Source organism: Gopherus flavomarginatus, chromosome 2, assembly GCF_025201925.1.
Source record: "Gopherus flavomarginatus isolate rGopFla2 chromosome 2, rGopFla2.mat.asm, whole genome shotgun sequence".
Classification (NCBI taxonomy): domain Eukaryota; kingdom Metazoa; phylum Chordata; order Testudines; family Testudinidae; genus Gopherus; species Gopherus flavomarginatus.
In genome coordinates, this window is record NC_066618.1 from 209172268 (window position 1) to 209195465 (window position 23198).

At 43.0% G+C, this 23198-nt stretch overlaps 1 protein-coding gene across 5 annotated transcripts in view; it reads left to right on the top strand.

Moving 5' to 3' along the window:
- Positions 1-310: 310 nt before the first annotated feature.
- PPP4R1 (protein phosphatase 4 regulatory subunit 1) overlaps positions 311-23198 on the top strand; it is a 92644-nt gene continuing 69756 nt past the window's right edge. For 2 of the 5 annotated variants that reach the window (XM_050942141.1, XM_050942143.1), the window contains exons 1-2: positions 311-396; positions 621-665. In XM_050942141.1, the coding sequence (XP_050798098.1) occupies positions 390-396; positions 621-665 (52 nt within the window). In that variant the 5' untranslated portion in view covers positions 311-389. Of the gene's footprint in view, positions 397-620; positions 666-789; positions 812-955; positions 1066-23198 lie in introns of those variants that run through there. The other 3 variants (XM_050942145.1, XM_050942142.1, XM_050942144.1) reach the window with 3 other exon arrangements.

Sequence of the window (23198 nt, forward strand, 5' to 3'; positions counted from 1 at the left end):
CAGGCGGCGTTGGCCTGGAGAGGAAGTGCAGAGCCAGGGCCAAGTGTGAAACACTCCCCGCGCCAGGCGGGCAGTGCCGGGCAGGGTGCGAGCCCTGGCTGCCTCCTGTAGGGTCGGGCGGGTCCCCGGCCGCTGCCCTGGAGGCGGCTCCGTGAGTCAGTCAGGAGCGAGGGGCGGGGAGGGCCGCGCTTGTGTGACTCTCCCTGGCGGAGGCGGGAGCGGCGTGTCCGGCTCAGACCCCTCCCTTCCTCGCTCGCTCGCTGCCTGCGAGTCTCTCTCGGGGACACTAGGAGACGCCGCCCGCGGGCCCGGACCGCACGGGGCCTCCCCTGCTCCTGTCGCGGCGGCAGCGGCTTCCATGTAGCACCGGGCGGGGGGCCTACCGCAAGATGGCGGGTAGGTACCAACCGCCCTCCCGCGCTGGGGAGGCCCTGGCACCGCCCTCTCCCCCCACATCCCCAGCTATGCCCGGGCACGGGCAGCGCCCCCCCGCCCCGCCTGCTGCGGGGAGCGGCCCCTGCGCGTGCGGGGAGGGGGCGGCTGTGGGGCCCCCCCTGCGCATGAGGGGGCCGGGGGGCGCGTCAAGGCTGCGAGTGCGTCTCATTGTGTCTCTCCCCCAGATCTGTCGCTGCTCCAGGAGGACCTGCCGGAGGAGATTGAGGCGTGTGAGTACCGCCGGCTCCCTCGCCCCACACGGGGGCTGCGCCTCCCCGGCCGGGCGGGCTGGGCTGAGGGGCGGTGAGCCCAGGGGCGGTTCCATCACACTCGCCGCAGCCGGAAGCTCCGGGCGTGTCGGGGCCTTGAATGAAACGTGGGTGCAAAGGGGGTAGGAGCGCGCGTCTGCCCCGGGGGTGGCACCGCATACTGGGGCGCGGGGAGCTTTTTTTTGCGGTGGGTTTTTGGCTTCTTGGGCTTGATCCTGCGAGGAAATAGTTTAAAATGTGAAAGCCCACGTTGCATTGTGGGAGAAGAAGGAGGTGGCCGTGCTCAGCTGCTCCTGCTTCGTCCCTACACGTGTGTGTGGCCGGCTGGCTAAAGTTTTCCTCTAATAATGTCTGCGTGGAGGTAGGGAAGGGGGGAACGGGGACAAGCAGGAGCTGATGAGTTGTGGGGAATGCAGTAGTTGGCTGTTGCTGCTGCCTGAGATTTCTTGGCGTGTTACGTAATAAACTTAAAAGCAAGTTATTTTAAGAAAATACTTGCAGGCAAATTGTTTTCCACTTGTTTTAAGGTCCTTTGGTTTTTTTGTCGTGCTGTGTACATGGCTGTCGTACAGTTGATTTGATGTGTCATAGAAATTGGATGGCTAAATTTTAAACTTTTTAGGCTTTTGTGTTCAGTGCATATGTTAGTGATGAATTTGAGTGCACCTTTATGTGATGGGCTGTAGCTCTATAGAAACAGGATTTCTGAGGGCTGATGCTCTGTTGAAACTGAGGGCCTTTTTATAAGGGGCTAGGAGATGCATAAAAGGCAGTGTTAGAAAAGTTTGTTTTAGTGGTGAGGTTGCATATAAGACATGGAAAATGAACTAACTTGCATGCATTTCTTTCTTGAATCCTCTTCCTCCCCGGAAGGGATAGGAAAGATCTTAGTGTTTGAAAAATAATTTATCTTGTGTTGTAGTGCTATAAAAGAAGCCTCAGTGTGCAATTCAGCATTAGTAACAGGATGTATGCATAGTTTTTATTTAAAACAATAATAAATGCAGTGATACGAAGTCTATGATAATAGTTGTGTCTTTAGCACATGTGAACTATGGAATGTAAAAAGTAATCTACAATAAGAAAGTACTATTGGGACATACATGACTATTAGAAAACTCTGGTTAAAGTGTAGAGCTGGAAACAGTAAAACCAAGTTAATTCTAAGGTGGGGACGAAAGACTACTTTGCATGTTATGTGGTTAACAAGTGCTTCAGATTTAGGTCTCAGTCCTGCAGCCTGCTTTGTGGGTAGACCCATTGACTTAAGTAAATTCCATACAGACACAGGGGGAGCAGCTTTCAGGATTGGAACCCTAGATCGGAGAAAATAAGCTTTTAAGAAATCTAAAACCAGTGGAAATGTTTCTATTAAATTATTTTTCAGCAGTCAAGTAGAATTTCAGTTTTACATAAATATTACCCAGCAGCGATTGTAACACAATATATCAGCATTTTGTCTTGTGTTCTTTCTGCTTTTTTCATAGTAAACTACTTTTCAAGAGAGTGTCTCTCTTGTAAGGCTTAAAAACTATTACAAACTATTTTTTTTAAATTTAACATTACTAGGTATCAGATTGATGTCCTTTTAATCTGTGTGGGATATTTTTGTGAATAATTAAGGAATTTTTTTTGGTTATTTAACATTACTTTTCCCTTTAAAAATGCAACTTTCTTGACTGCAAAGACAAAAGTTGGATAAAAGAGATTGTAGGTCTTTTAAGAGGTGGTTAGAGGAGAATATTGATATACTTTCACACACCACACACACTTTGAATCTTTGCCCTTATGCTTCCAAAGGTACATGAAAAATCATGGCCTTGCCTTAAAAAAGAAGAAATAACAGTATCAGAACTCTTGGAGATATAAGAATCAAGGAGCTGTCCTAGAAGTCTGAAGGAAGTATTCAGACAACTAATAAAAATATTCAAGACTGCAGTGGGAAAGAGGGAGGATCTGATTGTTATTTTTAGAGAAGAACCAAGAAACTGGATTAAACCAGATTATACAACATAACATAGGAAACAATTCTGTATTGTCAGGGGGACTAGATTAGATTGTAAAGGTCTTTTACAATTATAACTTCTGTAGGTTTCAGTAGTCATAGTGTTGACTTCAGTAGTGGGATTATCCTTGATATGAACCAGAGGCACCCTGGGAACACACAGGCTCTCTGCGCTGTACATTGGTTAAAAGGCATGGTAAATAACCATGGATTAGAATTCTTTGAACTAGTAGTGCTTTGTAGCCATAAACAACAGCTGTGTTAGTCAATTTACAAAACTTAATTTTATGAATTAATTGGAACACTTGGGATGTAGTTTTATGCTCAGGTGTGAGTGAACTGGAATCTGCAAAGGTTTATCCAAAAAAAGACAGAAAGGCATGATTGTAACAGCTGACCCAGTTCAGACAATTGTCTTAACAGCATCATAGAGTGCAGTGGCTCTCATTTTTAAATTACCTAAGGCCCTCTTTCCAGCAACAAGTTGAGAACTGGTCTGGGACATGTTTGAAAAGTCCCAGAATTCACTCATGCATTCTTGGTCATAAAAAGCTTGTTATGTGAATGCATCCATGTAGTTCTGTCAAAAACAGTCTCGTTTTGGACATGCTGAATTGTTGCAAGAATAAGCAAGAAAAATGTTAACATAGTTTACTACAGGGATAATATATTATCATTTATAGGTCAACACACATTTTTCATAAAAGGAAATAGCAATCTAACAAATGTCTGTATGTTTGAAATGAGCTTAACTAACTGGGTGGCTGGAAAACAAAACTACCTAGACTTTTTAAAAATCTTTGATATTAGACCAATAAAAAAAACTTGTCCATAAAAGCTGGCAAATAAGCGACCAGAAAAAAAGGAGTGATGAAGAATATCTGAGTATATAAAGAGCTCGGTTGGATTTCAGAAACATGCAAGTATGTGTTGATGGAACATGTGTGAATTAGGAGGTGACTAGTTTAATATCACATAGCTCATTAGTGGGTCCAGTTTTGCCCTTTCAGTGAACTGGAAGAAGAATGTGCAGCAAGCATGAAATGTTATGATTCCAAACTTAACTTTTTTTTTTAAGAAAAGAGAATGTACTATAACTTTGCACTGAATATGGATAGGTAAATTGATTATGGAATTAAAAGTAGATATATTTAAGGTGAGTAATACATACTTCTTATTAGTCCTGTTACAAAACAGCAGGAGAAAACACTGTGGAATTTAATTTAATTCCCCCTTACCCACAAGCTAAGACACTGTCAGATACAGTAAGCCAAAAATCAGAATATCTTTAAAGTAATAGTTTTGTAGAGGAGATATGCTATAGTCTTTTTTCCAGTTTGTTATGGGTATGTTTTTAATCCCTCCAGAATTAAAAATTTTAAAATATCCACTTAATCAAGGTCTTGCATTTCACTAGGCAGTTTGCGTTTTCCCTGTGTCATCATACCTGAGCATCAGATAATATTCCTGTTAAATATCAGATTTTAAAAGTATTCTGTTTTTGATTTATCAGACTTGACAGTATGCCTTTAACAGCAGATGACACTGGGAAAATTAGATGCTGCCAGGCATTCATTGGTGGGCATATAAGTAAAAGGAAATGTTTCTAGTACTTTAAATGAGACTAGCAAAACTACTTTTGGATTAATGGGTGTAGTGCTTGTTGCTATATAGATATGGGGAAAAATACAGTGGGACACATAGAATAAGGCCCACGACTATAGAATCTTGTTTAAGAGGTCAAAGAGAAAACTGGTAGTCTTGTAAGAGCACACTTCATTAAAAATATACAGCCAAATAGATTAGGCCTAAATTGTAGGTTTAGAGCAGTGTTTCTCAACCTCTTTGATACCAAGGACTGGCTTACTGCCTTCCTGTATTGCAGGGGTTCTCAAACTGGGGGTTGGGACCCCTCAGAGGTTTGTGAGGTTATTACATGGAGGGGTGTGAGCTGCCGGGCTCCACGCAAAACCCTGCTTTGCCTCCAGCATTTATAATGGTGTTAAATGTGTAAAAAGTGTTTTTAATTTATGATGGGGGGGGTCCACACTCAAAGGCTTGCTATGTGAATGGGGTCACCAATACAAAAGCTTGAGAACCACTGCTGTATTGTGTCAGGGAAATCTCAGGGACTGGCTAAGAGTGTGGCGAATGGCCGTGGGGAGATTACATTCAAAAAATCTAATGTGATTCTATTGTCTGCATGTCTTTATATATATTTTGTTAAATAATTAAATGAAAAGGAAGTGTCTCAAGATACTAGTAATGAGATAATGGAGTCTTTCACCGCTGAGTTACCAGTTTGAATCCAGCCTCTGTTAGTAGTGACTGAAAGCTTTACCATGTGGCTATTATATAAAATAAGGGTTTGTCTTCATAGTGGGACTTACATTGACATAGCTGTGTGTCAAGGGTGTGAAAAATCCACACTTGAGAAGCATAGCTGTGCTGACCTAACCCCTGCGTAGATGGTGCTATGTCAATGAAAGAATTCTTCCATTGACCTACCTAGTGCTTCCTCGGGAGTTGGATTATTTATGCTGATGGGCACACTCCTCTCATTGGTGTAGGTAGTGCTATGCTGAAGTGCTACAGCAGCACAGGTTTAACTGCGTCACAGTGGTGGTTTAAGTGTAGACATACCCTAAGTTAGTACTCCTAGTTTTGTTTCAAGTCAATGGGTATCCACATCACAGCTTGGACTAACTGATGTCTTTGGGCCACTTGGCAACTGTGCGGATGGAAACTGAATAGTAGTTGTCACTTCAGATCAGGTTGGTGATATATTGGAAGGGCTTGTTCGCACTGATGCAACTTGTATTACGTGTGTTTATTAGATAAGTGGAATACTGCCATCTCTTTGGTTTTCAAGCCAGCATCTGGCACAATCACAGAAAACAAAATTCAGTGGAAATAATTTGACTTTAATGTTTGATTTGTGTTTTGGAAATTCAGATAGACTAGCTTGGACAATGGCACTAAGCAGAGTACTGAAAAGCAAGCAAATAACATAAATGATAAGAAGTAAATTGAAATACATTTAAATACTCCTCCCAGTAGCTAAAAAGCCTTTAAGACAGTGGTGGGCCACACGCAGCCCGTCAGGGTGATCTGCTGACGGGCCACCAGACAGTTTGTTTACATTTGCACTGCTGCCCACAGCTACCAGTGGTTGCGGTTCGCTGTTCCTGGCCAATGGGAGCTTCGGGAAGCAGCTCAGGCTGTGGGCCGCAGGTTGCCCACCACTGCTGTAAGATCATCGTTAAGCAATTTTTTTTCCAGAGCACACGTCCAAAGGCTTCACATGTCAGTACAAGAAGCTGTAATCAAAATTGTCATGATGCCAACTTTTTCTAGTTCATAGCAATGCCCATAATGTTTGCGTGTGTTCTGAAAAGATGCATAATTAGAATCCTGAGTGTGAAATCATAATAACAATGTGATATCAGCTTTCAGCACTGCTGTCACATATGCACTATAAACTGGCATGATACAAGCACTAAATGTGGGTAAGTCATTGGAGTTCACCCTTACCTACTGCCTCTGGTACACATGATATCAGTCAGACCTGTTTGCACTGAGGCCTCTTGGCTCTTCCATATTAGTTTCACTGCAGGGGAAGAGTTAACTAGGAGTCCTTGAGTTCTGTGATGCTTTTAGCAGCTGTTTGTATGCAGGGAGTCAGGAAATTTAATGTTTTTTAGTTTAATTTCACTACAGGTAGGACTCGAGCTCTTTCCCTGCCACTAGACATGTAGCACTAACTAGTGGTTGCAGCCCTAACCACTGATGCCACCAAAGTTCCTGCTAACTCAGCCCTCAAAGTGAGAACAACAGAGAGTGCCAGGCAGGGATTACAGTTACTAGTCATTCTGGAAGCATGACAGTAGTACATGCTCTGTTTTGAACATGTTGCTAGTGCTTTGTGCTAGCATTGTTGCCGACTAAAGGTAGGACTCAGAGTTAGTATCACAATGCTGCTGTGATTATAGCTACTGCTTTGTAGGGATGTCATGCTCGTTTGGTAATATGTTTGGGTTTTAGTGCTCAGAAGGCATACTTATTAAGTCTCCAGTTTTCCTTGGACCAGACCTGCTTGGTTTTCTGATTTTTTTTGGCTGCCATCTCTTGGGCTCCTGAGTGCATGCCTAAATGTTCTCAGAAGTGGGAGTCTCACCAGCAAATAAGACTGAGGTGCTTTTTCATACATTTTTAGTCGTTATGGTCTCAACTGAGTTGCTCCAGTCCAGGGCTGAGACACATAGTATGGAGCAGCTGTGGGGAGAGGGATAGCTCATGCTTGGTATGACACAGGCAGATGAGGTCCCTTCCTGGTCCTTCACACAGATGCCACAACCCCCACAGCAGGGGTTCAAAGAGGAGGTTATTTTCCAGCCTCCACTCCTTCCCTGCTGCTGATGCCAAGCCCCACAGCATGAAGCAAATCTGCTTCTTTTACCACTATGCCCACCTTGCCTCTGCCCAGTACCTGTGAGTTGAGGGCACTGGCTCCTTCTCTCTCTCTTCTCTTATTTTCTGCTGCTGCTGACCGCCCCTTGGTTATGGGAAAGGGAAAATGCTCGAAAGGAGAAGCGGGGAAAAGAGAGACAAAGAGGCAGATAAGGCTGAGGGGAGACTTGTCATACGGGAACTGGTGAGTGTGTGTGGCTAAAATGTTTCACCTCCACTTTGTCAGTAAGCAGAAGTAGAGACTACAGGATACTGGGATAACACACCTCAATTTCTCTGTGTGAAGAGGGAACTTTGTAAGAGCTGTGGAGAGGAGCATCAGCAACAATATATGGCTAGTGGCACAGCAGGGCCTTGTGAGTTGCAGCTCCCAAAGAGAGTGTGTCACCCCAAAGGAACCAGGAATTTCAGGGTTTTTCTGCTGCATGGGGCTACTTTGGGGTGTGTAACATGAATGGAGTTAACATCAGTGGGGTATTGTTTTTTTTTTTTTTTTTGGTTTGGGTGGGACAGTGCCGATGTTCCCTTAAAGTTTTTTCTGTTTATGTGTGGAATGAATTTTGTTATGTGCACCAATATCAAGGTAATGTCCAGATGTGTGCCACTAGTAGAAACAAAAAAGAGAGAGAGGGGTTTTGTGTGTGTGTGTGTGTGTGTGTGTATAAAAATGACTATAAGGATAATTACTCCATCCAGGACAAGGAATGCATTTTAGAATTCACTACTCAAAGAATTGAATTTAAGCATAAAGAGAGAAATAAAATTATGAAATGCATAGATCAGTCAAAAAACTAAAACAACGGTATTTTGAAAGAATAACATTACAGAGAATATATATGCATTGCAGGAAATACCAAGAAGTAACAGCAACAACAATAACAAAAGTATGTGTTGGGAGGTGTGTGTGAGAGACAGACTGTATGTGTGTACTGGCTTCTGGGAAAGTGTATGAGAGACTGCGCTGTCTCTTTAAGGAGAGAGGCACTCATCAGTCTGAAGGCTACTTCAGCTGCTCCATTCTGCTCTTGAGCCCAGTCTCCTCTCCCCTGTTCTGCAGAGATAGGGTACATGGGCAGGGGGAGGGACTTCCTGATATCAGCCCCCTCCTTGGCTCTGCACAGCAAGCAGGTGGGTCCTGGGAGCAGCTAATCAGGGGCTTCAAGACAGGGCCGGAGTAATGTGACTACAGAACAGTGGGGGCACCTGAACACAAGTCACTGGATGTGTGCGGCTCTGCTAATCAAGTGCATGGCTCTTGATTGACTCTTGGGTGGCCATGCAGCCACGTAGCTTAGAGGGAACGCTGCACAGTGCATTTTCCCTCCTTAGCTCTCATCCCTTAATACCCCTACTCTACTTGCGCTACATTGATGACGTCTTCATCATATGGACCCATGGAAAAGAAGCCCTTGAGGAACTCCACCATGATTTCAATAATTTCCATTCCACCATCAATCTCAGCCTGGACCAGTCCACACACGCGGTCCATTTCCTGGACATTACTGTGCTAATAAGCGATGGGCACATAAACACCATCAACTTATTGACCGCTATACATACTTACATGCCTCCAGCTTCCATCCAGGACACACTACATCATCCATTGTCTACAGCCAAGCTCTAAGATACAACCGCGTTTGCTCCAATCCCTCAGACAAACGCCTATAAGATCTCTATCAAGCATTCTTAAAACTACAAAACCTACCTGCTGAAGTCAAAAAACAGCCAGAAAAGAGTACCCAGAAGTCACCTACTACAGGACAGGCCCTACAAAGAAAATAACAGAACGCCACTTGCCATCACCTTCAGCCCCCAACTAAAACCTCTCCAGCGCATCATCAAAGATCTGCAACCTATCCTGAAGGACGATCCCTCACTCTCACAGATCTTGGGAGACAGACCAGTCCTCCCTTACAGACAGCCCCCCAACCCGAAGCAAATACTCACCAGCAACCACATACCACAGAACAAAAACACTAACCCAGGAACCTATCCTTGCAGCAAAGCCTGATGCCCACTCTGTCCTCATATCTATTCAAGTAACACCATCATAGGATCTAATCACATCAGCCATGCCATCAGGGGCTTGTTTACCTACACTTTTACCAATGTGATATATGCCATCGGGGGAGGGAGGGATTGCTCAGTGGTTTGAGCATTGGCCTGCTAAACACAGGGTTGTGAGTTCAATCCTTGAGGGGGCCATTTAGGGATCTGGGGCAAAAATCTGTCTGGAGTTTGGTCCTGCTTTGAGCAGGGGGTTGGACTAGACCTCTTGAGGTCCCTTCCAACCCTGGTATTCTATGATTCAATGTGCCAGCAATGCCCCTCTGCCATGCACATTTGCCAAACTGGACAGTCTCTACGGAAAAGAATAAATGGACACAAATCTGACATCAGGAATCATAACTTTCAAAAACCAGTAGACCACTTCAGCCTCTCTGGTCACTCAGTAACAGACTGAAAAGTGGCAATTTTGCAACAGAAAAGCTTCAAAAACAGTCCAACAAGAAACTGCTGAACTGGAATTAGTTTGCAAACTAGATACCATTAACTTGTGCTTGAATAGAGACTGGCAGTGGCTGGGTCATTACACAAATTGGATCTTATTTCCTGATGTTAAGTATCCTCACACCTTCTTGTCAACTGTCTGAAATGGGCCATCTTGATTATCACTATGAAAGTCTTTTTTTTGTCCTGCTGCTAATAGCTCATCTTCATTAATTAGCCTCTTAGTGTTGGGGTGGCAACTTTCACCTTTTCCATGTTCTCTGTATGTGTATATATATCTTCTTACTATAGGTTCCATTCTGTGCATCTGATGAAGTGGGCTGTAGCCCATGAAAGCTTATGCTCAAATGAATTTGTTAGTTGCTAAGGTTCCACAAGTACTTCTGTTCTTTTTGGGTAACATGGCTGCTACTCTGAAACCTTAGGCTCAAGTGTTTAACTTCATGTTTATGCTTCAATTTCACTAGGCCAAAACAGGCACCAGAATATCTTGTATGTTTTTTTAATTGACTTTTATAGCAAGTCTGTCTCTGTAGCAGAACAGCTAATACAGTGATGAGGGCTGAGAAGTGGTCAATGTGTTTGTTTGTTTGTTTTTTTTTCATTTTAAATAAAAGCAAATGGAGTAATATAAATGCATTATTGCTCAGTTAAGATATACCATAATTTGCATAAAATCTCCAGATCTTTGGACCTTCAGGCTTAGCAGATATGGTAAGGTCTGATACTAAAACAATGTCACCATTAACACAATGAATTTCTATATGGAAGATATTCCAGATTGTTTGGAATAGTAATTATTGGGTAACACATGACTGTCTTCCCCTGATAAATGTATCCATTTAGGTGCTTTTGTGGTCCTTGGCACTATAGTATGCAAGCATTTCCCACATATTTAAAAATAGTAATAACAGTATTTTACTTCCTCTCCAGGTTCTAGGATAGGTAACTTCTTTAGTTTATACGGCTGTTCGTTTGTGTGTGTGAGAGAGAATGGGGTTACGAGGGAAACCTTATTAAGGTAGAGGTAAATCAAAGAATTGAGTTCTGCATTTAATTCTGAAAGTGGTGATGGCCTTGACCACTTTTATCTTTTGTAAGAGTTAATACTGTAGGCTAAATTCAGCTCCAGTGGCAGTTCATGCATTCACAAGTCCCATTCTATTGGTCAGTTTTTAGGCCTAGTCTACACTAAACTTAGATTGGCCCAGCTGCGTTGCTCACAGGGTGACCAGATGTTCCAATTTTTATAGGGACAGTCCCGATTTTTGGGTCTTTTTCTTATATAGGCTCCTATTACCCCCCACCCCCATCCCAATTTTTCACATTTGCTGTCTGGTCACCCTAGATGCTCAGGGGTATGAAAATTCCAAACCCCAGAGTGAGATAGTTAAGCCAACCTAACCCCCAGTGTAGACAGCACTAGGCCAATGGAAGAATTCCTCTGTCAACCTAGCTATTGCTTCGGAGAAGTGGATTACCTATGCTGATGGGAGAACCCTTCCTGTTGGTGTAGGTAGTGTCTATGCTGAAGCATTACAGCAGCACAGCTCCAATGCTAGATCTGTGCTGCTGTAGCATTTCAAGTGCAGATAAGCCCTTACTCTTCCAACAGAATATAGGACATCATGGTTGCAAGAGAGAGTGATCTTCAAACTAGCTAGCTGTCCCTTGGAGGACTTTGAATATCCAGATAAAGATTTTGAACTTGATTATTTGGGGCATCAGGAGCACTGAGGTGATAGTTTAATAGTCATTTGTGATGCAAAGCAGACGGGCACCTGTATTTTGTAGGGTGTGGCTTTGTTCCTAGATATAGAGACCAGGAATGCATTGATTACTGTGGCAGGTCTATATCTGATCAGATCCTGTGCAGTCTTCTAGTCAGTTGCAGATGGATTTTTTTATTTTATTTTATTTTATTTTTTTTGCTGCTATGGCTTTTTGAGAATCTTGTAGCAGAGAGGCATTGGAAGAAAATGATCCAAGGCTGCAGACTGGCTCCACAATTGGAGGGAAGATGTCTTTGACAGTGGGGGAGGTAATAGAGGAGGGAAGATCTTTAAAATGCTTCACTCTTCCTACTAGTTCACCTCAGTCTTGTCTGGTTTAAGCTTTTAGTCAGCTGTTCTTCATTCAGGTTCTCTAGATACATAAAATCGTTTGGGAAGGAAGGAGGAAGAACAGAAGGAAAAAAAAATCCTGTTGATGGATGTGGCATAAAAATCTAGATAGGAAGGAAGGAAGTCACCAGACAGAATACAAGGTAAATAAATCAACAGGTTGCCACTAGATATGCTTCCCTTCTGCCTCAATTTGCTTTGAACCAAATTATACCTTAATTCATCTGTGTACAGATACCAGATTCAATCTGAACTTGTCCATATTAATAACCAGAGAACTGCATAAGAGAGAAAATTTCCCTTTGTTTTCTATGTGGCTTTTGTTTCCTCATGATGTGCATATTTTTTATTTTTTAGCTGTATCTATTCCCACTGCTTAGTGGATCTCAAGTAGCCCCCTTGTTTCCTCAAAGAGGATGTCACAGTTCCATTAGCATGCCTAATGACTACATTTATATTTGTAACTTCATTATTTTAAAAAATGAATAAAATGTGTATTTGAATTTTAAAAACCTACAAAAGAGGTAGCTGGTTGTGTTTAGTCTTGAGCTTTTGGATCAGGATAACATGGTAATAGCTGGTTTAGAATTTATTCAAGATTGTTTGTTTGTAAGTGGTTCCTTTTATGGTCCCTTTTATTTTGTAATTTTGTTGAGTAAAATTATAAAGCAATCACAATCATATTCTTAACTTACTGCCAATATTAACATCAACAATAGGAGTTGAGGTTGCATTTGCCTTTTATTTTGTTCTACTGTAGTCTAATTTGGTGGAAAATTCATGTGTTTCCTAGAAAATCCTCTTGCTCATTTTGGTAATGGGACCGGCATCTAAAACAATGAAAGGCATCTGGATCAGGCTGGGCAGGAGGTGAAATTGGTTTCTTAGGTGTATTATGTGAGATAGCTATACGTACAGTGTATATATTTATATCTGTCTTTATACATCGTAACAGTCTACTTAAACAAGATCTCCCTATAATTTAAATATGGTGATAAGTTATTTTGTAACGGCACAGTAGACATGAGAATGCTATTGGGATACAGAATGGAAAATGACAGATGTAAAGGTTAGTTTCAAATAACATTGTCAGAAGTCCTGATATACTGTACTGTTATATGTTGCATAACTTTGGAAATTAGAAAGACTTTACACACCCTGGAACACCTGCCTTCTGTTTACTGAGTTACCACTATACAATGTGCTCTCTGAATCTTTATGAGAAGGTATTTTGTAACGTAGAGTACATAACAGGTGTGGATTAATTAAATTTAGTCGTGTCTGTGCTACATAAATGGCTCTCCTACAGCGGACTTTTTTGTATCTTTCAAAAAAAATGTGGAGGTGAAAATTCAAAGTGGGTTTGGCAAGCATGGTCTTGTGGTCAGATGTTTTTTGAAAGTCATTTCAAATCAAGGTAGTAATAGATAGGAGTGAGTTGAAAGATTAGGTAACTTCTGATGGTTGGTTATGGTGAGGTTTTTGGGGTTTTTTTATGTTGTCTGCCCTATCTATAGTACAGAGACAATGTAGGTGAGGTTGTCTTTTATTGGACCAACTTAAAAGATACGATCTCACCCACCTTGTGTCTCTAATATCCTGGGACCAACACGGCTACAACTACATTGCATACTATCTATAGTCCAGCTTTTTAACCTCAAGTTTGTAACCAGTTAGATAATTGGTTGTCTCTAAGTGTAGTTTATCTCAACACATAGCATGGTTAAATTTTAGTTAATAACTGTGGCCACTAACAGTGTTAAGTCCTTGTTGTAGGACATGGATTAAAGGAACATTTTAAAGAGAAGCCCAATATACCTTTAGGCACTATCCTCCCCCCCCCCCCCCTTTTTTTTTTTTTAAATACTATGTTTGGTAAACTCTCGCCTGAAGAATCTCATTCGGCTTGTTGCCAGGGGACATAGCAAGAGATCCTGCTCTGAAGAGTTTATAATATAAGTGAAATAGACAAAACAGACAAATAGTGGAGAGAAACAGGTAGAGAGGTGAAGTAACTGGCTACAGTCACACAACAGGTCAGTGACAGAGGAGATCTGGTGTCTGTTGCTGGCTGACTCCTAATCCAGCTCTGTCTACTAAATCCTGTTGTCTCTCTAGTGGTGCTCAGGTGATGTCAGCATAGTTTTAATTTGCTCTTCAAAGCAAGGCATTCCGTCATCTTGGATGGTTGCAATACTAATGTGGACAGAAAGTGCTGGCATTGGAGGTATCCCTCCCAGTACTGTCCCACAATACCTCTGCCACTACTCGAGGGAAATTCTGCATTCTGGGTATATGATGCTTTATTGAGATTTCAGTTTTCCATGGCCCCTTTTGTTTCACTTGTCAAATGTGAACACTTATGTCTTTCAAGAAGAAAATAGGACAGGGGAGAAGATGGGAAGCTGTGCAGGGACCGCCATAACACAGTTCTTCTGCAGTGGTTTAGGACGTGTTATATGTGGACATGGTGCTTGGTATACATCTGAAACAGAACAGCTATTCTGGATGCAATGTCTTGTTACAACTTTTATAAGTGGTGCTTGGTTTCTGCACGCAGTATTCAAGATGCGAGCATACCATGGATTTATATAGAGGCAATATGATATTTTCTGTTTTGTTATCTGTCCCTTTCCTAACAATTCCCAATATTCTGTTCCCTTTGTCTGCCCTGTGGATGTTTTCAGAGAAATATCCACAGGGACTCCAAGTTCTTTGTTGAGTGGTAACAGCTAATTTAGATCCCATCCGTTTATCTAATTATATTTGCCAATGTGCATTACTTTGCATGTATCTACATTGAATTTCATCTGCAATTTTGTTGCCCAGTCACCCAGTTTTGTAAGATACTTTTGTAACTCTTGGCAGTCTACTTTTGACTTAACTATCTTGAGTAGTTTTGTATCACCTCTTGCCACCTCAAGTTTACCCCGTTTTTTCAGATCATTTATGAATATGTTGGACAGCACTGGTCCCAGTACAGACCCCTGGGGGACACCATTATTGACCTGTCTCCATTCTGAAAACTGACCATTTATTCCTAACCTTTGTTTCCTATCTTTTAACCAGTTAGTGATCCAGCAGTGGCCCTCTTATAACGCGACAGCTTACTTTGCTTAAGAGCCTTTGGCGAGGGACCTTGTCAACGGCTTTCTGAAAATCTAAGTATCCTGTATCCACTGGATCACCCTTGTCTACATGCTTGTTGACCCCCTCAAATAATTCTAGTAGATTGATGAGGCATGATTTCCCTTTACAAAAACCATGTTGGCTCTTCCCCAACAAATCATGTTCATCTATGTCTCTAATTCTGTTCTTTATGTAAAATGTATAAGAACATCTGCATGTTAACGTGTTACGATAAACAGATGCTAAATATCTAGAATACTCTTATTTTTTCCGATTACATATTCATGTACTTTTGTGATGTTCAGGATATCTTCTGCTTTTGCCTTCACTCCTTTTTGGGCACCACCCCCCCCCCCTTTTAAAAATACTATGTTTGGTAGACTTTCTCCTGAAGAACCTCATTCAGTTTGTTGCCAAGGGAAATTGGACTAGAAATAAGCAATGATGTACCAGATTCTTTATATGCTAATAAATTTGTGTCCTATAAATGGCTTGTCTACATGGGGAAACTGACTAGAATAACATTTGCAGAATAGCTTTCTTTGCGGACACTTATTCCAGAATAACAGAAGTTTATTGCAGAAAAGCTTATTTAGCAATAGCTATTCTGGTCAATTTTCCTGTGTAGATAAGCCCTGAGAAGTCACATTTTATTCTGGATCATCAGATAAGTTCTCTTTTGTTCTTTTTCACTCTTAAAGATGGAAAATAACATCGTGTGAGATAAATCTGAAAAGTTGATTAAAAATACAGATTAATTACAGGTAGCTGATTTTGGATTAAGTAAATGTAACTCTTCTCTTCCATACTGAAAATGGAGTGGTCCACCTAACGCAAGGGTTCTCAAACTTTTTTTGCTAGGTTCCCCTTTACAAATATTTCAGGCTGTGATGACACCTCCCCCTTAAAAAAGTGATAGCAAATTAATGTACATACTTGTAGGATCATTGCCACCCTTACTTCTGCACTGACGTTAGTGGGGGTGGTGCCTTCAGAGCTGGGTGACCGGAGTGCAGTAGCTGCTGTACCCCCTTCCCTCCAGCTCTTCTTCCCTGGCAATTCTTATTTATCTTTTGACCCCACTACAACAGCCTTGTGACCCCCCCTTTTGAGTCAGTACCCCCAGTTTGAGAAACGTATCCCAAAGCAGGCTTGTTTCAGCGTATATGGCCTGCATGGCATAATCAAATTCTGGAGTATCTCAACTTTTATTTATTTATTTAAAATATATTGCTCTCATAGTTGCAAAGATAAATGTCCAAGTGTGAAACAATGCAGTTCTGCCTTCCTGAGCCTGTAGATAATCTGAAACAATAACCCTGGCAGCTCTGAATTCCCTTATCTCCCAGTGAGATTAATGGGGGTGCTGGCTCTAAAGCCTAATGGTAACACATTACTATGTCATTTCTTATCATTTTAATGATGGAAGGGAGTGGAATTGACTCTCATTGGGTTCATCTACACAGCAAATGAAGGTTTGACTGTAGTGCAGGTAGGCGTACCTGCTGTAGTTTTAATCTAGCCCATGCAGGTAGTGAGAAGTGAAGATGCTTTGACTCAGGCTAGCTGCCTGAGTCTGTACCCAGGTTCCTTGGTGGGCTTGTACTGGGGCGCTTAGCCCCAACTGAAGCCCAGGTAGCGACATCTTCACTACCAATGTTATCTGAGCTAACTAGATTAAAGCTAACATGGGTTAGCCTTTCTGCATTACAATCACATCTTCATTTGCTGTGAAGACCTACCCACAGATGGTAGGAATTGGCAGTCAATGCAGAGGGGGGAAAAAGGAATGTTTGTGCATGTGCATAACCACGCACAGAAGGGAGGATCAAGAAGGAATAGAAATTAAGGCTGAGCAGTGGTGATACTAATGCTAAGCATGTTCTCCTGAGCATATTTTTATGTTAGTGATGCTGACTGTATCAGTAAGGTCTTTTTGTCAAATAATAAATAACTAAGTGGGAGTTGTGTTATGAATTGAGTATATTATGTAACTCTGAATCTCTAACCTGGCTGATGGACCATAATGTAAAAATAGAATTTGGCCCTCATTGCAGAATGACTTTGAAACTCTTGAGCTCAGTACTTTTCTTGGTTCTTTTTAAACTGACAGTTATGACAGATCCGTCTTAGTATGCTAATTCTTGACATTTTAGTCTGTGATGGACACAGTGACTCAAACTTCTTTTCTTTTTTAGGTATTGCTAAGGATTTAGATTTTTGACATGATAGTCCATAACTGCTTCTTGGAAACCATTATTTTCTGATACCTACTGGTTCTCACCATTCACCTTGATTAGCTGTTGCTTAAGATCATTTAAGTGTTAATATTATTGACAGTTCCAAGAAACACTCAATTGATGTCAAGCCTTTGGGCAAATGTCTCACTTTTTTTGTAACTGTGTGATTTAAGTGTGATGTGGATGTACAGAGGTGTAAATTAATTGGGTATTCTGGAGTTTGGAACAGTAAGGCCTGGTCTGCACTAGAAAATAGGTCACCATAACTGTATTCCTCAGAGGTGTGAAAAATCCATGTCCCTGAGTGGTGTAATTAAGCTGACCTAATTCCCTGTTAGACAGTGCTAGATTGATGGAAGAATTCTTCTGCTGACCTAGCTACTGCCTCTCAGGGAGGTGAATTACTTAAGTTGACAGGAGAACCACTCCTGTAGGCATAGGTAGTGTCTACCCTGAAGCGCTACAATGGTGCAGCTGCAGCATTTCAAGTGTAGACAAGCTCTGATAAAAATTTTTTTCCTTGTCTTAATTGTGGAGGTTTGTCTCTTTCTTATCATAACTTTGTGAGTACTCTAATTGGCACAGAATCATTTGGGGTAGACAAAGCCTTGGTAACAAACAAGCAGAACCTTTTCCTGAGTTTCACACTACCCTTAAAGGAGAGAAAGGGAGGAATCCCCTTCTGCCCCCTCCCCCTTCAAACAAAAAAGGAAAAAAACACTCTCTTTATACATCATCAGGAAGCAAAGATCACAAGCCAAAACATTTTTTCTTTTTTTCAAGGTCACCTTTAGCCATGTTTCACCCAAGTTTCCATCATGGTTCAAACATGCTTTCTGTAAAGGCATTAAGTTGTTTGTCTAGTGAGTCAGTATTTAAACAGTTTTCATTAACTATTTGAGTGAACTTTTTCTGAAAGCCATTTCCAGTAGTGCTTTGATTTCCTAAATTTAATCAGGAGCTGTCACACCACCTTTATCAACTGAAAGAACCTTGCTGCATCTTTTCATCTGAGCTGGGCTAAAACACTATTCCCTAGCATAGGTAGGGCTTGTCTGCATTTCAAATGCTACAGTGGCACAGCTGCAGCGCTTCAAAGTAGACACTCATTATAGCATTGGGAGGGGTTCTTCCATGGGTGTATTTAATTTACCTCATTGAGAGGCAGTAGTCACATAGATGGAAGAGTACTTTTATCAACCTAGCACTATCTACTGTGCGTATTAGGTGGATTTGTCACACCTGTGAGTGACGGCTGGGTGAACGTAGATTTTGAGCATAGACCTGGCCTTAAGAGTGCGTGTGCGTGGTTTTTTTTTGTTTTTGTTTTTTTAAAGAATCATAGATTTTCAGGGTTGGAAGGGACCTCAGGAGGTCATTTAGTCCAACGCCCTGCTCAAAGCAGGAGCAATCTCCAATTAAATCATCCAACAGATTTTTGCCCCATATCCCTAATTGGCCCCCTCAAAGATTGAACTCACAACCCTGGGTTTAGCAGGCGACTAGTTATGTTGTTCCGTCTATGCTAGCAATAAATGACCATAATTGGACCATTGGTTCCTCAGTTGGTGGAGTGGCACTGGCTTGAGTACTAACAGTGTAGTGTGTCCGCTATGCTGCTATGTTTGGATTTTTGCTGTATCCATGGTTGTTCTGTACTACACCATTGGAGCTGCAGTGCCCCTGGAGTACTAACCCTGTTGTTTCTGGCATAGCTCACTGAAAAGCAGTGACTGGAAAATTTATGGCGAGAAGAGGTGAAATGCCCATAAATCCTGGGGTACCATTTCTAAAGTATTTTTCTCAAAATGGAGGCCAGGATGATTGCTTGGCTCTTGTTCTTTAATTGATAAAAATGATTGCTGCTGCAGTTTTTGAAAGGCATTCGGACAACAGAATGATGTTTTGTTTTTTTTTCCTAGCAGTATGTGTGGAGAGCCAGAGCCCCCAAAAGTTGGAGCTATTACTGTAGTGGTGGTCAGGTATCAGAGGGTTAGCCGTGTTAGTCTGGATCTGTAAAAGCAGCAAAGAATCCTGTGGCACCTTATAGACTAACAGACGTTTTGGAGCATGAGCTTTCGTGGGTGAATACCCACTTCCTCAGATGCATGTAGTGGAAATTTCCAGGGGCAGGTATATATATGCTAGCAAGCAAGCTAGAGATAACGAGGTCAGTTCAATCAGGGAGGATGAGGCCCTGTTCTAGCAGTTGAGGTGTGAAAACCAAGAGAGGAGAAACTGGTTCTGTAGTTGGCAAGCCATTCACAGTCTTTGTTCAATCCTGAGCTGATGGTGTCAAATTTGCAGATGAACTGAAGCTCAGCAGTTTCTCTTTGAAGTCTGGTCCTGAAGTTTTTTTGCTGCAGGATGGCCACCTTAAGGTCTGCTATAGTGTGGCCAGGGAGGTTGAAGTGCTCTCCTACAGGTTTTTGTATGTTGCCATTCCTAGGGCTTGGCTACACTCACACTTTTCAGCGCTGCAACTGGGGTGTGAAAAAACACCCCCCTGAGCGCTGCAAGATACTGACGCTTTACAGCGCTGTGTAATCAGGGCAGCAGCGCTGGGAGCGCGGCTCCCAGCGCTGCATGCTACACCCGTAAGGGATGTGGTTTACATGCAGCGCTGGGAGAACTCTCTCCCAGCGCTGCCGCTCTGACTACACTCACACTTCAAAGCGCTGCCGCAGCAGCGCTTTGAAATTCCAAATGTAGCCATACCTCTAGTGTCTGATTTGTGTCCATTTATCCTTTTCCGTAGAGACTGTCCAGTTTGGCCGATGTACATAGCAGAGGGGCATTGCTGGCATATGATGGCATAGATTACATTGGTGGATGTGCAGGTGAATGAACCGGTGATGGTGTGTCTGATCTGGTTAGGTCCTGTGATGGTATCGCTGGTGTAGATATGTGGGCAGAGTTGGCATCGAGGTTTGTTGCATGGATTGGTTCCTGAGCTAGAGTTATTATGGTGCGGTGTGCAGTTACTGGTGAGAATATGTTTCAGGTTGGCAGGTTGTCTGTGGGCAAGGACTGGCCTGCCACCCAAGGCCTGTGAAAGTGTGGGATCATTGTCCAGGATGGGTTGTAGATCCTTGATGATGCGTTGAAGGGGTTTTAGCTGGGGGCTGTATGTGATGACCAGTGGAGTCCTGTTCGTTTCTTTCTTGGGTTTGTCTTGCAGTAGGAGGCTTCTGGGTACACGTCTGGTTCTGTTGATCTGTTTCCTTATTTCCTCATGCGGGTATTGTAGTTTTGAGAATGCTTGGTGGAGATTTTGTAGGTGTTGGTCTCTGTCTGAGGGGTTAGAGCAGATGCGGTTGTACCTCAGTGCTTGGCTGTAGACAATGGATCGTGTGATGTGTCCGGGATGGAAGCTGGAGGCATGAAGGTAGGCATAGCGGTTGGTAGGTTTTCGATATAGGGTGGTGTTAATGTGACCATCACTTATTTGCACCATGGTGTCAAGAAAGTGGACCTCCCGTGTAGATTGGTCCAGGCTGAGGTTGATGGTAGGGTGGAAGCTGTTGAAATCGTGGTGGAATTTTTCCAGAGTCTCCTTCCCATGGGTCCAGATGATGAAGATGTCATCAATGTAGCGTAGGTAGAGAAGGGGCATGAGTGGACGAGAGCTGAGGAAGCGTTGTTCCAGGTTGGCCATAAAGATATTGGCATATTGTGGGGCCATGTGGGTGCTCATAGCAGTGCCACTGGTCTGGAGGTATATATTGTCATCAAATTTGAAATAGTTGTGTGTAAGTATAAAGGCACAGAGCTCAGCAGCTAGTTGTGCTGTGGCATCATCAGGGATAGTGTTCCTGACAGCTTGTATTCCATCTGTGTGTGGGATGTTTGTGTAGAGAGCCTCTACATCCATGGTGGCTAGGATGGTGTTTTCTGGGAGGTGACCAATGCATTGTAGTTTCCTCAGGAAATCAGTGGTGTCACGGAGATAGCTGGGAGTGCTGGTGGCATAGGGTCTGAGTAGAGAGTCCATATATCCAGACAGTCCTTCAGTGAGAGTGCCAATGCCCGAGATGATGGGGCGTCCAGGATTTCCAGGTTTGTGGATCTTGGGTAGTAGATAGAATAACCCTGGTCGGGGCTCTAGGGGTATGTTGATTTCTTCTGGTGTTAGTGTAGGGAGTGTCCTGAGTAGATTCTGTAGTTTCTTAGTGTATTCCTCAGTGGGATCTGAGGGAAGTGGCCTGTAGAATTTGGTATTGGAGAGTTGTCTGGCGGCCTCCTTTTGGTAGTCAGACCTGTTCATGATGACAACGGCACCTCCTTTATCAGCCTCTTTGATGATAGTGTCAGGGTGGTTTCTGAGGCTGTGGATGGCATTGCATTCTGCACGACTTAGGTTGTGAGGCAAGCGATGTTGTTTTTCCACGATTTCTTCCTGTGCACGCCGGCGGAAGCATTCAATGTATAGGTCCAGACTGTCATTTCGACCCTCAGGAGGAGTCCATGTGGAGTTCTTCTTCTTGTGCTGTTGGTGGGAGGGCACCTGTGTATCAGTGCACTGTTCATTGTTGTCCTGGAAGTATTCTTTGAGTCGGAGATGGCGAAAGTAGGCTTCCAGATCGCCACAGAACTGTATCATGTTGGTGGGGGTGGCAGGGCAGAAAGAGAGTCGCCGAGATAGGACAGACTTTTCTTCTGGGCTGAGTGTGTAGTTGGATAGATTGACGATATTGCTGGGTGGGTCAGGAGTACCACGGTTGTGGCCCCATGTGACAGGCAGGAGTTTAGACAGCTTACAGTCCTTTTTCCTTTGTAGAGCGGTGAAGTGAGTAATGTAGATCTCCTGTCTTATTCTAGTGAAGTCCGTTTCCAGTAGAGCTGGCCAAATCACAGGATTTTCAGTTCAGACTTCTCTTTGAAGTCTGGTCCTGAAGTTTTTTTGCTGCAGGATGGCCACCTTAAGGTCTGCTATAGTGTGGCCAAGGAGGTTGAAGTGCTCTCCTACAGGTTTTTGTATATTGCCATTCCTAATGTCTGATTTGTGTCCATTTATCCTTTTCTGTAGCGACTGTCCAGTTTGGCCGATGTACATAGCAGAGGGGCATTGCTAGCATATGATGGCATATATTACATTGGTGGACGTGCAGGTGAATGAACCGGTGATGGTATGGCTGATCTGGTTAGGTCCTGTGATGGTGTCGCTGGTGTAGATATGTGGGCAGAGTTGGCATTGAGGTTTGTTGCATGGATTGGTCCCAGCTAAAACCCCTCCAACGTATCATCAGGGATCTACAACCCATCCTGGACAACGATCCCACACTTTCACAGGCCTTGGGTGGCAGGCCAGTCCTCGCCCACAGGCAGTCTGCCAACCTGAAACATATTCTCACCAGTAACTGCACACCGCACCATAATAACTCTAGCTCAGGAACCAATCCACAAATCAGATATTAGGAATGGCAATATACAAAAACCTGTAGGAGAACACTTCAACCTCCCTGGCCACACTATAGCAGACCTTAAGGTGGCCGTCCTGCAGCAAAATAACTTCGGGACCAGTTTCCAAAGAGAAACTGCTGAGCTTCAGTTCATCTGCAAATTTGACACCATCAGCTCAGGATTAAAGACTGTGAATGGCTTGCCAACTACAAAACCAGTTTCTCCTCCCTTGGTTTTCACACCTCAACTGCTAGAACAGGGCCTCGTCCTCCCTGATTGAACTAACCTCATTATCTCTAGTTTACCTGCATATATATACCTGCCCCTGGAAATTTCCACTACATGCATCTGACGAAGTGGGTATTCATCCACAAAAGCTCATGCTCCAAAATGTCTGTTGGTTTATAAGGTGCCACAGGATTCTTTGCTGCTTGTAGTGGTGGTGCACATCTCTTTCCTCCCCGCTCCCACTGGGAAGCTGATTCCATGCACACTTGAGGCTAGTGTTAACCAGATGGACTTTTATCAGAAGCACAGGCTGGTAGGGCCAAGTTGTTACTGAGGTTGGAATACGTAGAGAGCAGGGGTGATGGGTGAGTGGGGAGGCACTAGG